The following is a 17,888-nucleotide window of genomic DNA, read 5'->3' as shown; positions in this document are numbered from 1 at the left end:
CCTTCTGTAGTGCCTTTCATCCATGGATCTCAAAAGCGATTTACACCCATCATTCATTTAGCTTCATGACAAGTCTCTAAAGTAAGTGGTATAATTCCCATATAGCACATGGGACCTTAGCAGTCAGAAAACACAGTGACAACACATTTTGCATTCTGCAGTAGACACAAAGCATGTCTCCAGGATGTGCTAGAGCTTTGGACGGTCCAAGGCTGTAACTTAATAACAGAGCATAGTTAAGCCCCTTTCTGCACTGCAAACAGGAACTCTGTTGTAAGCCACATGGGACAACCATGCTGTATCTAGGGCCCCGTACTCAGTTGTTATTGAAGTGTAGATCTGCCCAAAGTACATATTGAACTTCAAGTGCCTGAAGGTGCACTGACTTCATTGGAGCTATGCCAATTTACACCAGCCATGAATCTGGCTCTAAGTTTGTAACACCTATTAATGTTTCTCTCTTTTTATTTCTCCTTCAGACAACAGCACACTGAGTAAAGCAGTTCAACCGGGGGAAACCTACACGTATAAATGGAGCGTTGTGGACACCGATCAGCCCACTGCACAGGATGCCCAGTGTCTAACGAGATTCTATCACAGTGCTGTAGATGTAACCAGGGATATAGCCTCTGGACTGATTGGCCCACTTCTGATTTGTAAAAGGGAAGCACTGGACAAGAGGGGTGTGCAGGTATGATCATGTTCTGCAGCCTCTGAGAGAGAGAGAGAGAGAGAGAGAGAGAGAGGCTCCTGTCCGTGTGTGTTGTTTGAACTACAGAGGAATTTGGTTTCATTGATTGTTCCCTTAGAGAAAAGGCCTCTAGAACTGAACTGGGATCGGATCACTAGTCGTCTGTAGAAGTCAGTCTCAAAACCCATAGAATGTAATGAGGTATGAGATCCTTTGGATAAGTTCTTTGAACCACCCTACAGAACTCACTAGTTGGGACATTAAATTCTATAGGATGAGTCAAAAAACCTAAAATAATGGGATAGTTTTGTATTAAATTCTATAGGACTTCTCTATAAGGGCGGCTTGCAGTGATAGTTTTTAGCTGCATGCTGGCATATGTAGCCCCGGATTTAGAGTGCTCGCTGGGGCTTTCAGTTAGAAAGATCAGGCTGCTAGTGATTTCTTTCATTGTGCTTTGTTTGCCAAGACAAGAAATTGCAAAATCCTGGTTCTAGACACCACCCTAAACTTCCCCAAAGTTTGATGGTATGCAGGGAGAAAGGGAGGAAGTTCTGACCCTGGTCTATGATAGCTTCTGACCCCAGTCTATCATAGATTTCACCTAGGTCTGGCAACCCCAAACTTTGGGGATCCAGAAGCATTGCAAGGGGGTTGCTGGGAGAGTTCTTCTTTCACTTCCCCTCCATGTGGCCAAAGGAAGGAATCTACTTTGAAAGTGTCTCAGGCACCACCCAGAAGTAAATGGAAGCAGTGACTTAAGCGTCTGCACATACAGGAACAAGTGGGCCACTATGGGGAGCCCAGCTCATAGTAGCCGTGCTAGTAGCTGGTCCAGTGTCACCCAGTGAGTCAGTTGCAGAGGTAGAAATGGAACCCAGGAGTCCGGAACCCCAGTCCCTTGCTCTAACTACTGGACTGTGCTTCTATTTACTTGAATGGAAATTTTGCCTCTGGAGGGATGGCGAGATTAGGCCCTTAATATACCCCACTATGTATCCATTAGCTGCTTGCAAAACTTACCCTGCCATGTCTGCTGTCTTTCAGAACAAGGCGGATGTAGAGCAGCAGGCCGTGTTTGCCGTGTTTGATGAAAACAAGAGTTGGTACTTAGAGGATAACATCAAGCAGTACTGCAGCAACCCCTCCACCGTCAAAAGGGATGATCCCAAGTTCTACAGGTCTAACGTGATGCACAGTGAGTGGGAAACTAGGCCCAAGTTTGCAAAAGCTCATGTGAGCGCAAGTACCCAGATGGGTGCATATTCTGCGGTGCAAGGCAGGCATGGGGATTTCCCAAGTGGCAAAAACTGGCCCCTGAGATTGTATGCTGAAGGATGAATGTGTGCTGCAAGCAAGAATGAGCAGAGTTCTGGTTCTGGCTTCATGGATCTGCTATTTCCAGAATTTCATAGGGCACAGTTAGGGCAACTTAGGCACAAACAAGCTCATCATGAGTCAGGCAACTGTAAACCGAGAAGGGGAAGTGACAGTGGTCTCAGCAGCCCTGCATGGGCTTCTGGGCCACCAACTACAGTCCATTGAGGCAGCACCCAGAGGTGCAGGGTGGACGTATCAGTGACAGTGGGAGATAGAGAGAGGTAGAGTACCTGGGTGAGGGAGGGGGGGCCTAGTAAAAGTTTGTGTAGAGCCTCAAAGAAGGGAATGGATACTGGGGGTGAATGGTTATAGTAGGCAGGGGCTGGCAGGGTTCCTGGGGTGGTGACCAGGAGCAATCTGTGATGCTGCACCTGTTTGCCCTGGGGTGGATGGGGGAAGGAATCAGGAGGGAAGTAAAGGGAAGGATGTTGGGAAGAATCCAGAAGTCAGCCAAGCAGCTGCATGCCTCGTACTGCATGCTTTTGTGTTTGGAGCAAGCAGCAGCTATTAGCATGGCACTAAGCAATTTGTAAGTGTTAATGAGTCTGTTAATTTGAGAGAGGGAAGGGGGGCATAGCTGCACAGCCGTGTGGGGGGCCCTCAGTGCATGTAGTTCTTAGAAGCCGCCTCCTCAGGGCCACAGCACAAGAGAATCAGGAGGGAGCATGTGGTCCAGTAACACACAGGATAGCAGAGCAGCCAGAGAAACTGCTGATGCAACACTAGCCTCTGGGGTTTCCTCCAGTGTTTGACTCTAGCTTGTGAATCTGAGCATGTGTCCTGAAGGCATATGCCCTCCCAAAATAGCTGGTGACAATGATGGCACAAACACTGGGAGCCCATTTCTCACCCTCCCCAGTGTACCCGGCCCAGGTCACCCACAGGCCTGTGTTATACTGTGAGTAATGCAGAACCCAAAAGTGAAAAGTAAACATAAGTGTAATTGATTCATAGTCTGTTTTCACGGCTAGCTAGCTGAGAGAAATGTACAAAATCAACAATTTAAAAAATATATATTTGAATTCTTTCACCCTGAATCCAATATAGGGTGAGTAGGAACAGAGGTAAGGACATTTTATTTTAATATGTGATTTTTTTAACCTAATGGTGTCCCTTCAGATGAAGGTGACTGGATTGTAGCCCAATTTCATCAGAGTGCCAATAATCTTTCTGTCTGGATACAAAGATGTCAGTTCCATCCCTGATGTCAATCCATTGAAAGCATGAATTTGGCTTACCGTCTTGCATGCTGGTGAGGCTTTAAGGTGCTGTAACAGCATATCTTATGTTTTGTTTTAGCAATAAATGGCTACATGTCTGACAGCACTGAAATCCTGGGATTTTGCCATGACGGAATTGTGCAGTGGCACGTCTCCAGTATTGGTACCCAGGATGAGGTGGTGTCCGTACACCTTTCTGGTCACAGTTTTTTGTCTCGAGGGAAGTATGAAGATGTACTGAATCTTTTCCCCATGAGTGGAGAATCGGTCACTGTAGAAATGGACAACGCTGGTAAGTGGCAGAACTGCTGTGTTTGTTTAATGATCTGCTAAGAGATTTTGTATCTAGAGTCCATAAGGACTCATAAAAATAGAAAAGCTTTGCATAAAGTGCATAGAAAATTTTAGCCTATCTACATCTTTCCCTAGATTACAGCAAGAGTGATTGATACACATGGGGTATATGTATGCTGGCAGCACATGACACAGCAGTGCTGTTGCATATGCTATACTTACTGATGATTCTGTTTTGCTTTTGAGCACTCTCCAAAGAAGTCCTTACTGTGGCTCTAGTTGTATAACTGTCATTTGAAGCACAGTATTGAAGTTCTCTGTCAAAATCTATAGAAACTGAAAAATGTCCACATTTAAACCAGCAGGCCAAATCCTAAAAGCCATACATTGGGGCCCTGTTCATCGTTCTGCATTTAGAAAGGAACATCCTGACAGTGTCGCTGTTCCATAGCAAGAGCTGCTTTTCCCTCTTACTCTGGCAGCAGAGAAAACACGTGGTGTAGGGACCTCTGATCTGCTCTATTCTACTGTAGGATATGTAGCTTTCCACTGGTGTTAACCGCCGTAGGCTGGTTAAAATGGACTTATAGCCAAATTATACTGGTGTTACTGAGAAAAATGGCTGCATTACAGGTCAGGATCTGGCCCACCAGTCATGTAGGAGCGAAAGACTGTTGGAACAATCAGACTGGATCAAACCAGTGGTCCATCTAGTTCTAGTATCCTGTCTCTGAGAGTAACCACTATCAGATGCTTCACATAAATTTGGAAGAAATCCCACAGTGTGGACAATTTTGGAATAGCCTGCATATAATGGAAGATTCTTCCTAATCCCAGTGGTTGGTTGATGCCTTGAAGAAGGGTTTAGATCCCTTAATTTTTGATCCTGTTTAAAATACCTGTGAATGTTCTCCTTGTCCATATAAATGGCTAGTTCTCTGGAATCTACTAACTTCTTGGCTCTAGCGATACCTTCTGGCAGTGAGTTCCACAGGCTAATTATGCATTATGGTTATTTTTTTAAAATGTTTACTTGAAGCTGGAAACCTCCATCAGACTTAACAGAAATCTCCAAAGTTGTGCTTTTGTACTTCTCCATCATTATTGTTTGGTTTTAGTATGTGATCATCTCCTTCCCTCCCTAGACCCTCTTTTCCAGTTCTTGTAAAATGTGCTCATTATTGCTGACTTTGGAAATAATGTAAGGTAAGCAATGCAATTCTGTCACTTAAAATATAGAGGAGGTAGAAAATTACATCTGGCATCTTTTTCAGGTAAAAGCCATTTTTTGTCCATCTCTCCCATGTTTTATTGTGGGACATGCCATGAAATGCAAAGAACCTGGAGTCAACTGGTGCACTGTGCCCATTTATTCTCATGCAGGCCAATCTAGAGGTCCAAATGTGGAATTTCACTGTCCTATTAAAGACCTTCCCGCCTCCAGAGCGTTTTAAAATATTGTAACATATCTGATTTTGAAATGGTTTAAAATGCATGTGAGGATTTTTATTATGATCAGTATTCTCTCATCCATAGGTTTTGTACACACAACCCAAACTCCCAAAGTTTGGATCCCTATCTAAACCTCTTGTTTCTATCTAGTTTTGGTCTCTTATCTCCCTTTCTATCATGGGTTGTACCAAAAACCTGAAACCAAATAACCCTAAACTTTAGGGAAGTTAATATCCAGATCTGTCTCTGAACTTTATGGGTCAATTGTACTCAGTATTCATGATTTATTGCTACGGTTATGCCTAGGAATCCCAATCAAGGACCAGAGCAATATTGTGGGGTGCTGTACAGACTAAGCTCTACAAGTAATATGTAGTACACTTTTTTTTCCAATTGCAGGTACATGGCTTTTTGTATCCTGGGGTTCCCCTGAGATGAGCCATGGCATGAGGCTGAGGTTTAGAGATGCCAAATGTGAAAAAGATATTGATTATTATTCTGAGGATGACCTGTATGAAATCATAGTTTTTTCATATGAGAAGACTCTTAAAAATGTGCCTGTAACCTCACCCCAAACTGAAGGAGAAACAGAAGAAAAACCCCAGCAATCTTCTGATGATTATGATTATCAAGATTTTCTGGCCTCAAGTTTGGGACTTCGGACATTTGGGAACAAATCAGTGGTCCAGGAAGAAACACAGAATCTTACTGCTCTGGCCATAGATGAGAACTTTGGCACCAGCACTCAGAGGGCTGATGTGTCTCCTGGCTCAGATCCACCATTCATAGAGAACAGTGGTACCTTGGACACTGATGAGCTCTTGGAAACTCAAAGCACTGCTCCTCTCCCAACCGAGGCTGGATCCCTCCATGCAAATTACACGGTGGCAGCAGAAGAACATTCACTTCCAGTCACCACAACAGCAGTAAATCCTGACTTGGCATCTAAAGCTGGAAACCAAAGTGACAATGAAGGAAATTACAGTCAGATATCAGGAAATTATGAGAAAACACTTGCAGGTGAACTACTGAGGACCAGGGAAGAAGCCCAAACAAAAGATGCAGCAGAACTGTTACCTGACAGAGGGGACAGCATGGCGTCCTCCTCTGCAACACTCTATTCAGAAGAACCACAAGAGAAAAGTTCAGGCGGAGAATTCAATTTCAGTAGAAAGAGGGAAAGGCGAGACCAGCTGAAGACTACATTTTACGCCGTTAAAAAGATGCGAGCCCTCTTAGATCGTATACAGCAAAACAAAAGTCTTTCTTCTCTTGCCAACACCAGTTCAGACAGAGCACCTCTTTCTGCTCACCATGCAGAGAATATCTCCAGTTCAGATATGTTAGGGTCTGACCAGTTTCCAAATGAATATGTTGAGGACAAGGACGTGGAGGAGGAAGAGGAGGAGAAAACCAAGAAAGAAAATGCTGAATTTCCCAAACATGCAGATAACTTGACTTTTGCTGTGGGACACAGGGTGGAAAACAATGAATTAAACACGTTCAATCTCTCTGATTTAGAACTACCCAAAGATAAACAAGAAAGAAATTTTACTCTAGATTATGCATCGGATATCTTAATTCCTACTCGTAGCCCAGTGGTGGGAAAGGACATGTTGGGAAAACTGTCACCAAGAGGTATGAAGTCTCCCTCTAAAATTATGAATGAGAAATGGAATTTAGCCTCTGGAAAGGAGAGTTATGGGATGGAGACAAATTCAGCTCAGGTTACTGATAAATTACAGAATTGTTCCAGAAATGCTACAATGTCTACAAGAGAGAGTGTATCCCTGAATAAGAAGAAGCAAGGGAAATTCAAAGGCTACTCACCATTTACAAAGGGTCATGGGAAAGGAAGAAGCAAGCATCCAACTCTGAAAGGGGAAGAGAGAAATATGAATGGCACCTTGAGTACATCTGTGACTCTCATCAAGACCCGAAGGAAGAAAAAGGATCATCAAAAGTATAGTAATCTCTCATTGACACCCAGAGGTGTGAGACCCCCAAAGGTACCTGGAGAGCAAAACTGCACATTATTGTCCAGGGAGGCCAACCACACAATGTCCCTTTGTGAGGGCAACAATACAGCATTGCCCAGCGAGGCCAACCACACGGTTTTGCCAAGCAGGGCTAACTACACGCTGACCCCAAGACAATTTAAGCCCATCATCATAGGGCTTCCCAGTGGGAATGGGGACTACAAGGAGTATGTTCCAGGAGGCTCTGACAGTGAGGAAATTGCAGATTACTCGTATTCATATGCATACGTAGAATTCGATGACCCATACACAACGGACCCCAGATTCAACATTAATAATGTCCGTAACCCTGATGACATTGCTGTGCATTATCTACGCAGCAGAGGGACCATGAGGAGATACTACATCGCAGCCGAAGAGGTCTTCTGGGACTATGCAGGATTAAAGAAAAGGTTGGGCCAAATTCTTCCTCTCTGTTGCCTCACACCCTGTTGCTAAATACCAGGCCACTGATTCAGATAGCTGTCCCACAGCAAAGCTACTGTTGTTGAAGGATTAGGGGATTTCTTAATCACACAAGTGCTGTTCTATTTAACAGTCTGTAATGCAGTAGGTGAAGAGGAAGGAAGGACCAGTGCTTTAGGGCACTAGCCTGGAATTCAGGAGACCTGGGTTTAACTCCCACCTCTTCCAGAGACTTCCTGTGTGACCTTGGGCAAGTCACTTAGTCTCTCTGTGCCTCAGTTCCCTGTCTGTAAAATGGTGATAAAGCCCTTTCTTACCTCACAGATGCATTTGTGGGGATAAATGCATTAAAGATTGGGAGCTGCACAGATACTACAGTAATGAGGCCCACATCAATACCTCAGCTTGATATCTAAGTAAGTGTGGATGGGATGGTTTGGGACTCAGTCAAGAGAGAGCCCATAGGTTGCCAGTTTGAATCCAGCTTGGGTAGGTAGGAATTTAGGTGGAGATTTTTCAAAGTGACCTAAGGGAGTCTCAATGGAGCTGGGTGCCTTACACCCTTAGGCCCCACTGAAAATTCCAACCTTATAGTTCCCACCATCTGAAGTTTTATTCAGTCTCTAGTACAAAATGAGTAGTTTGGCTCCCACTTATCTGCTGGGAACTGGACTATCCACATCATGCAAATCACCACCACCACAGACAATTCTAATTAACCCCCTTGTTGCCAGTCTTAGCAGAGATCAAGAACTGATTGGACCATCGCGCATGAACCCAAAATTTGAGATGTTTGCATTGTTTTGATTTGGAAAAAGTGGCTTTATTTCCCAACAGGAATTTGTAATCCAGTTTTTCTGAGGAAATTCAACCTGTTAAAAATTTGAAATTTCAAATCAAACCATGCAAAATTACCAGTGATTGCACATTTCTGTGCAAAATCTGCCTTTTCCCCCCTAAATTGCTACCCACAAAAATATTTGTACAGCCTGAATTTTCATTGTCAGCTGATTTTGGACAGGAGCGGAAATAGTTTCACTACAGCAAATTCAGTCTCCAAATTGTGTATTTTTCAAATTGTATCTTCAGACTACTTGACAAACTTGTCTATTTTCCCCCTTCCCAACTTTCCCTATGTAGGACCCCTGCTTAAGCTCTACCTTCATTATTTGTATTTGCAAGAGTTCCCAGAGGGCTCTGAGTTCTCAATGTGTAAAAATCCTGAAACTCAAATACTGCAATGATTTGCCCTGTGTGGGGCAGATACTCAGCTGCTGATATAAATGACGATAGCACCACTGAAATCAATGGTGCTGTGACAACTTCTCCCAGCTGAGGATCTGTCCCTGAGTCTTTGGAAGAGTTGAGAATAGAACCTACATCCATAAGAAACTTAATCAGCACTTAGAGTTTTGGTGAGACAATAAGAATCAAGCTCCCTCCCCCACAGATGTATCAGCTCTGGAGAGCTAATGGAAATTAAGGATGTAATTGGTTATCAGCTATAATTCAGAGCCGCATGAGAAAGGGATGATCCCCAGCCTTTGCTCTAGGCACAAGAGGAATAGTGCTCTTTCCACTAAGGGTACATCTACACAGTCTGCGGAAGCAAGACTTCCAAGTGCAGGTCAACATACCTGGCCTTGTGCTAATACTATAACAACAGCTGTGTAGACAGTGCGTGAAATTGAAGCACAGGCTGGCACTTGGTCTCTGACTCCCACCCCCATCCCTACACTTGAAAGCCAGAGCCACATGTACACAGCTATTTTTAGTTTGGTAGTGCAAGTCTGAGTCTGCTGTGGGCTGTGTAGATGTACCTTAGGTGACTATGAGGGACTAAACTCCTATTTCTCCACAGATCAGTTGCATTTTTAAATGTTGTGATCAGATGGCAAATATGCCAAGGTGACACCTTCTCACTGAGCTGTCAGCATCACTTCCTCATGCGGCTCTGAATTATAGCTGATAACTAATTACATCCTTTTTTCCCACTAGCTCTCCAGAATTGATATATCTGTGAGAGAGGGAGCGGGATTCTTATTGCCTCACCAAAACTCTAAGTTCTGATTCAGTTTCTTCTAGATGATGGTGTAAGAGAATTAAATAGCCAAGATGGATTTTCAGATATTAGAGAAAATTTTCATCACTGGTGGTTAGAAAAACTATTTTAGGATTTGCAGACTGAGCAAATCTGGTGTGGAATCACTGAGGAGAAAAATGGAATGTAGTGATATCATTTTGTAGTCACTTTAATACCCTGGATCATACATTTTCAGTGTGAATCACTGACATTTGTGCTGATTCATTTTCCTCCAAAGCACTCCAACAGTAAATGTAACTGTTCCTCAGACTACATCTTGAGGGGTTTTTTTGTGTAGGTCTCTAATTTTCATCATAAGATTTCAGTTTTTCTAATTCCGTTATGTTCTAATTCCATAATTTTTCTAATTCCATTATGTTCCCCTCAGCACAGTGAGGAATGACAGAACCAGCCATGATGGGGGCAGCACCATATACAAAAAAGTGATTTTCCGAAGCTATGTGGATAGTACATTTACAACTCGGGAGCCTGAAGGGGAATATGAAGAACACCTGGGTATCCTGGGTCCTGTTATCAGGGCTGAGGTGGATGATGTCATCCAAGTAAGTCAAGGCTTCAGATATTTGGTGCATGAAGGTTTCTTACAAGGATCTGAAGGGGCTGAGCGAGAACTGGTTGAAAAATATCAGTCATTTTTGGTGGACCATCTTGCAAAATTTATTTTTCTCTCAACTTCCCATGCAAAAAAGCTTTATTTTTTAACACAAAACCAAAAAGTCGGAGGGGGGCGAAGGGAGATTTTTCAAAAACTTCTTTTCGTTCTACAAAAAATTTGCTCTTTGAAAACTGAAAATTTTCCCCAACACTCAAGTGAAACAAGAATTTTTTACTGAAAAAAAATTTTCAATGAAAAACCTGAAACAAAAATGAAAATGTTTACATTTTTCTGAAAAGTCATTTTTAGTCTTAAAAATATTTTGATGTAACAATGTTGAGCAGTTCTAGTGTAAATGTAACTCACTGGTCAGTATGTGTTACAGTCCCCCCTCTGAGCCAATTCTCAGAGGATCGGAGTTGTCACAGTCCCCCCACACTCTCAGCCAGCTACGGTAGCCACTCATGCTTTCAGTTCTGGAGGTCCTCACGTCAATCCCGGCATGGTGGCCAAGATGCCGGCCATCACATAAATGCTAAGGATGACGTGGAAGCAATAAAAATAATAAATATAATAAAAGGGATTATATCTAGTAGTAACGGGAATATTACAAAAAGGCACATTTCCTGTGAATGAGATCTTTGAGGCGGTGGAATAATCTTCCCCAACACTCCCCCCTTAAGGGACCGATACTAGTTAAAATGCCGGGGTCTCCAGGCTTCAAACGATGCAGCTCCTGCCGTGATGCCATGCCCGTTTCAGATGGACACTCTTTATGTGAACGCTGCCTGAGTGAGGGGCATATTTCCTAGAAATAGTCCCACTGCAGCAACCTGAAAGCCAGAACCCAGCGGGACAGGGATCTCAGGCTTAAAATGATCTTGATGGAGAAGTCCCTCCAGCCTGAGGAGGACAAGCAAACAGTCTCTTTGGGTGCTCCTCAGGATGGAAAAGGAGACCTACCCGCTGAAAAACCAAAAAAAATGGGCTCAAATGTCTCCACAGAGAGGTCTGCGAAAACAGAGGCGGTCTCCTGCCAGGACGCTGCCTCCAATGCTATGTTCCTTTTGGGTGAGCACCTATAATGCTCCAGGCACCTCTGGCACTGCCGAGGTCTGAGCGAGAGAAACGGAGTTGAGGCACTGACAAAAATGTGCCTCTTCCATAGCACCGAGCTCACCAGTACAGGACTTGCCACCAAGTGTCTCAGGCACCATGCCTGCACCAACAAATCAGTTGGTGCTGACCTCCATGGATGTACCCTCCTATGGCTTTCCCAATGCAGTGGGCGCATTGGGAACCCTGGAGTGCATATAGGGGTCAGCGTTCTAGACCGTCCACAGCACATAGATGTGAACTGTGCTCTAACCCAGGATCTCCCACACCACAATCCTTGGAGACACAGGAAGGGGGAGAGGACACAGAGCCGGGCACAGATCAAGATACATCTCCTGTGAGCAATTCATCTTTCTCCGCAGATGAGGTGATTATTATCCCACCGTCACTCGGAGGATGACTTTAAACAGTTTCAAGAGCTGTTTGAGAGGGTCGCGCAAAGCCAAGACATCCTGCTAGAGGAGAAAAAGATAAATGAGCACAAGCTGGTACAAATAATGCACCCGCATCTACCTCCAAAATTGCCCTTCCCATCAACAAGGCCCTCTTGGATCCTACAGAGACAGGCTGGCAGACACCTGCCTCTATTCCACCCACCTGCAAAAGAGTAGATAGACAATATTATGTACCATCATGGGGGCAGACTTTCAATTTGTGCATCCACCTCTCAACTCCGTAGTTGTCGAGACAGTAAATCACCATAACAAACAGCCACAATTCAAGGTTACACCGCATGACAAAGAACACAAAAGACTCGACTTGTTCGGACGCAAGGTATATTCCTCTGGTGCCCTTCAGTTTCAGGTGGCCAATTATTCTGCACTACTGGCCAAATACGACTACAACAACTATGGGAAACTTACCCAGCTCATCTCTGAGCTACCAGAGGAAAAACACACAATTCCAGGCCATGGTCACCAAGGGCAAGCTCAGATGCAAAACAGCCCTTCAGGCAGCATTAGACACAGTAGACACCGCAGCCAGAATGACAGCCACAGCCGCAATAATGCACCAAGCCTCATGGCTTCCAGCCTCGGGGATATGAAAAGAACTCCAGACAAAAGTAGAGGACTTACCTTTCAACCGGGAACAACTCTTCTCTCAGAAGACAGACAAGGTTCTTCATTCAATGAAGGACACTTGGGCCACGCTCCGCACTTTGGGGATTTACAGCCCCCCTGCAAAGAGAAGGAGAGACCAACCATTTCAGAGACCTAGAGACTCCTCAAACAGGCAACAACACCAGCGTCAACGATCACAACACTGGTGACCAACTCAATCTCAGGCGCCGACTTCTCTGGCAGCACCTCCAAAACCGCAATTTTGAAAAGTTGGTTGAGGGTCTGAACGACCTCCCTCATGAAACAGCACGTCTGACCCATCCCCAATTTTTGGCCATTGGCTCCAGCTCTTTTACCACATCTGGGCCACCATAACATCAGACCAATGGGTGTTGGAAGTTATCAAGTCAGGATATACTATTCCCTTTACCTCCTGCCCACCTACCCTACTCCCTTCCCTGTCCCTTTTCAGGGACCCTTCTCACAAGCACCTACTACAACAAAAAGTCAATCATCTTCTACAACTAGGTGCCATGGAACAAGTACCACTACAATTCAGAGGGAAGGGATTCTACTCCCATTACTTCCTGACTCAGAGCGGAGGATGAAGACCCATCCTGGATCTACAGAAGCTCAGCAACTTTGTCAGATCCCAAAAATTCAAGATGGTCACATTGGGTACGATACTCCCAGCGCTGCCTCAGTGGGACTGGTTTTCAGCCCTCGACCTCCAAGATGCTTATTTCCATATCACCATTCATCCTGCCCACAGGAAATGTCTACGATGCATGGTAGACGAGAACACTTCCAATACGGAATACTACTGTTTGGCCTATCCACAACACCAAGAGTCTTCTCCAAAACTCTAGTGGTGGTAACGACTCATCTGCGCAAACAGGGGATAATGATTTTTCCCTACCTGGACGATTGCCTTCTCAAAGGCCCAACTCTACAAGACACAATGGATGCAGTCCGGTCCACTATCACACTATTCCGGAATCTGGGTCTACAAATAAATGAACGGAAATAACCATAAACCAGGTCGAACAACTAGACTTTATCGGGACACACCTCGACGCCATAGAAGCCAAGGAGTCATTACCCCTTACCAGCTTCACAAATCTCACAAACCTCATGTAAGAGGTACAAGTCAGCCCTCAAGTTCAGGCTCACACTGTCCTACAATTACTAGGACACATGGCAGCCACGACATTCATGGTACGACATGTAAGACTGTATATGCGAAGTCTACAAGGTTGGCTAAGCATGGTATACGTACCAACCAAACACAACCTACACAAATGGCTCACAGTTCCAGCAAATGTCCTCAACTCATTACAATGCTGGACAAGGCCACAAAATATCTGTATGGGTATCCGTTTTCAACAGAAACCCCCAACAACAGTGATCACCACAGATGCCTCACTGATAGGCCTGGGTGCTCACAAGAGTCAACACATGATACAAGGCAAATGGTCTCCGGGAGAGACTCCCACTGCACATCAATTTGCTAGAGCTACGAGCAGTCAGCAACACCTGCAGACACTTCCTACCTCATATATAGAATAAATCCATTTGAATTATGACCAACAATATCATCTGCATGTTCTACATCAACAGGCAAGGAAGAGCTCGCTCACATTCCCTATGCACAGAACCCATGAGACTTTGGAATTGGTGCATACAACACAATGTAAACATCTCAGCATGTTACCTGCCAGGCTGTCAGAATGTGACAGCAGACATGCTCAGCAGCTATTTCTCACAGAATCACGAATGGGAGATGAATGGAGAGGTCCTGAGTTGAATCTTCAAATGGTGGGGCACTCCCACCATTGATCTGTTTGCATTCCCAATGAATCGCAAAAGCACAATGTTCTGCTCAAGAGCAGGACTGAGACTACGGTCATTAGGGGATGCCTTCCTCATCAGACGGGAGGCACAACTCATGTATGTGTTTCCACCGATACCAGAGATCTCACATGTGATACACAAGATCCGAGCAGACAGGGCCAAAGTTATCCTTACAGTCCTGATGTGGCCCAGGCAGCCATGGTATCCTTACCTGTTATGCATGGTGATATACGCCCCACGAGCTCTCCCTCGCCGGTCAGATCTGCTGTCTCAACACAATGGTCGCACTCTCCACCCAAATCTGGAGATATTCCACCTACAGGCATGACTCCTGAATGATTCCACCATGACAAAATAATGTGCTCAGAACAAGTCAAACGTGTTATTAAACAGCAGGAAACTGACTATGAGAAACACATACCTTCAAAAATAGAAGAGGTTCTCCACCTGGTGTCAAGGAAGACACTTGATGACCGATTCAGCTGCACCACCATTCATCTTAGAATACCTACTGGAGCTGAAAAGCACTGTCTTAACGATGAGCTCGATCAGAGTCCATCTTGCTGCCATTTAGCATTCCACCGAGAGATCGATGGAACTTTGACTTTCGCACACCCAAATACAAAACGCTTCCTCAAGGGTCTCAGAAATGTTTACCCAGATATGCGATGACCTACACCAACATGAGACCTCAACCTGGTACTGAAATGCCTCACTGGACCACCATTCAAACCATTAGCCACCTGCTCATTATCTCTAACTTCTTTGACCAGGCTCTCTAGTACACAAAGGGAACAGATGAGCGACATAAAAATCAGGAGCAAGAAAAGGCGAAGACAAAAGCCAACCCTAATCTTGCAACTCCATCCTCAGAGTGAGGGAGAAAAGACAAGCTCCTTGCCCTGGCAGTCCGCCTCTGGGGTGAGGAGATGCATACTAGAGAAACTCCAATTGACATCAGTGGGAATTACATACTCTGGGATCTCGTATTACTGTAGAAATAGCTTGTGCCCCGTCTAACACAGCCAGCCAAGGGTGTAGGAAAGAATGAAGATTCCCTGTCCCCCTTGTGAAACCCACTGTAGGCCTGCCTGGAAGTGGGGTTCTCCCAGGAATGCAGGGGCTGCTCCCAACTTGCTCCCTCTTGGGAACAATGCTGGAAAGGGGGCAGGGAGTAGCCAGAGCCATTACCCTGCTTCCCACATACTACTAGCTGTGCACAGTCGAGTTTGCTGCACCCCGTAAAGATGTGTCAGGAGTTACACTCCCCACCTCCAACCAGGCACTATCTAGCCCATAATCAGTAGACAAATCTGAATCCTGTATTTGTACTTTACACAATTCATGGGTGTTTTATGCCTGGGGTTTTGGTTTAGGCCCAAGTCTGCTAATCAAGAATCTGCCTGTATTTATTTTCTAGGTTCATTTTAAAAATCTGGCATCCAGACCATATTCCCTCCATTCCCATGGGCTTTTGTATGAGAAATCCTCTGAGGGAAGCAGTTATGAAGATGAGTCTCCAGGCTGGTTCAAAAAGGATGATGCAGTTCAGCCAAATGACACCTATACCTATGTATGGTTTGCAACCAAGCGGTCTGGACCTGTGCAACCTGGAGCAGCCTGTAGGTCCTGGGCCTATTACTCCGGTGTAAACCCGGTAAGGAAATCTAAGCAGAAGGGTGCTGGAGTCTGTTGGATAACGGCTACTATATCTTGTTGCTGAAATACTGGCTTCACAGCACTTTGCATTGCTTTCTATTCTTTTGGGCCTGATTCACCACTCTCTTGCTTCTCATCTAATCATTTATGCCGATGCAAAGTGAATATAAATTGCTGCCACTGGCATGAGTGGGTGGAAAATTCTGATTTGATAGCATTTCATAGCCGCTTTGTATAGAGTTCAGTAACTACACAAGGCAATGGGGAATCAGGTCCTTTATCCCAAATGTAGGGACTGATCCAAAGTCTTTCTGTTGAGTTCAGTAGACTTTTGGATCAGGCTCTTAGTTAGGAATATAGCATCGCTGAGAGATTCTCCCAGCCCCCATGTTTGCAATGTGATGTGCAAATACACCTTGGATCTGGGTTCCTCATCTGTAAAATGGGACCTTTACCCAACCTTTATTCATTAATTAAGTCTTACTTCTGTAGGTAATAGCCACCCATCTCAAAAAGGATATTGCAGAACTAGACAGGGATCAGAGACTGGCACCATAAATTTAGGGGCATTTAAAAAACGTGAAAAAAATCTGGCACTGGCCACTGTTGGAGTCAGGATGGTGAACTGGATGGGCCTCATGTCTGATTCGGTCTGGCAATTCCTGTGCACCAATGTTAACACTTTTAAAGAAAAATCCTCAAAGGAAAGCCCCGGTGAATGTGCAAATTGTTATTAATGAAGTATTTGGGGAAACCCTAACTTTTACTTGTAATTTGTATTTATTGCCTTCCAGGAAAAAGATATTCACTCAGGCTTGATTGGTCCAATCTTGATCTGTCGAAAGGGAACCCTCAGTACAAGTAACAGGCCAGTAGATACCCAAGAGTTTGTCCTGCTTTTTATGGTCTTTGATGAAGAGAAAAGCTGGTACTTTGATAAGAATTCCAAAGGGACTTACACTGAGAAGACCTCAGCAGTGCAAAAATACCACAAATTCCATGGTACTAATGTTTTCCCTTTGTCAGTTATCCATGTTGGGAGGGAAGAGGGAGGAATTAAAAAGACCTCAACCCAGCTTCTTTTGGTGCACTTGCAACTTTGCACGCACACATCATTTGCATTCACTTATTTTTTTTTACACTATTCCTTGTGCATATAAAAATTGAATATGCATATAGACTAGTGCTGGTTGGAAAATTTTGACAAAAACAGAAAAAATGTTTTTGTTAAAATTTTCCACAGAAAATTTTAACTTTTTGCCAAAAAAATTGAAGTTTTCAGGTTTTGGACAGGTTTCAGAGTAGCAGCCGTGTTAGTCTGTATTCGCAAAAAGAAAAGGAGTACTTGTGGCACCTTAGAGACTAATAAATTTTTTAGAGCATAAGCTTTTGTGAGCTACAGCTCACTTAAGTGAGCTGTAGCTCACAAAAGCTTATGCTCTAATAAATTTGTTAGTCTCTAAGGTGCCACAAGTACTCCTTTTCTTTTTAGGTTTTAGACAGGAAGTTTTCAGTTCTGGGCTGAAAACCATAAACTCCCTGGTTCTTCAGTTTTTCAACACAAGATGACGTTTTCCATGGAAAACAGGACCTTTCTGTGAGAATTTCATTTTTTAAAAAAAATTTCCATTAAAAAGCAGTTTCAAGAGAATTTTCAGCCGGGCCTAGCACAGGAGAGCTTTTTTGGCAGGAGAGCTGGTAGGAAAATTTCAACTGAAACAGTTTTCAATGTAATTAAAAATGGTGATCTGATTACCCCCAAAAAGTTGCAAAATTGCATCAGTTTTAATTACATTTCCCACAAAAATACATTCTTGTGTTTCAGAAAAATTTTGAAATTCCCCATGAAACAGAACATTCTGATTTCAGTCAGCTCTAATTGGCACAGATGGGAGTTTGTGCATAGAGGGTGGATTTTCAGACATGCTTGGCACCCACAATAGAATCTGGCTCTTCAGAAGAGTTCAGTTCCCACTTAGGTACCAAAAGAAGTGTCCAATTATTCCAAAGAGCTCAGG

General features: G+C 44.1%; 1 protein-coding gene and 1 long non-coding RNA gene across 2 annotated transcripts in view; both read left to right on the top strand.

Annotated features, from left to right (window-relative positions):
• F5 (coagulation factor V) overlaps positions 1-17,888 on the top strand; it is a 73,344-nt gene that overhangs the window by 34,100 nt on the left and 21,356 nt on the right. The window contains exons 10-16 of the mRNA XM_038394720.2: positions 480-691; positions 1,739-1,889; positions 3,371-3,583; positions 5,437-7,468; positions 9,953-10,127; positions 15,632-15,868; positions 16,665-16,872. Of these exons, the coding sequence (XP_038250648.1) occupies positions 480-691; positions 1,739-1,889; positions 3,371-3,583; positions 5,437-7,468; positions 9,953-10,127; positions 15,632-15,868; positions 16,665-16,872 (3,228 nt within the window). The remainder of the gene's footprint in view (positions 1-479; positions 692-1,738; positions 1,890-3,370; positions 3,584-5,436; positions 7,469-9,952; positions 10,128-15,631; positions 15,869-16,664; positions 16,873-17,888) is intronic.
• On the top strand, positions 16,889-17,482 carry LOC122459508. The gene is made up of 2 exons (XR_006280251.1): positions 16,889-17,163; positions 17,374-17,482. It is a non-coding gene; the product is annotated as an uncharacterized LOC122459508 (long non-coding RNA).

The sequence above is a fragment of the Dermochelys coriacea genome, chromosome 1 (assembly GCF_009764565.3).
Source record: "Dermochelys coriacea isolate rDerCor1 chromosome 1, rDerCor1.pri.v4, whole genome shotgun sequence".
NCBI lineage: Eukaryota > Metazoa > Chordata > Testudines > Dermochelyidae > Dermochelys > Dermochelys coriacea.
The sequence above is the reverse complement of the archived record's forward strand: the minus strand, read 5'-3'. Positions and strand labels throughout refer to the sequence as shown.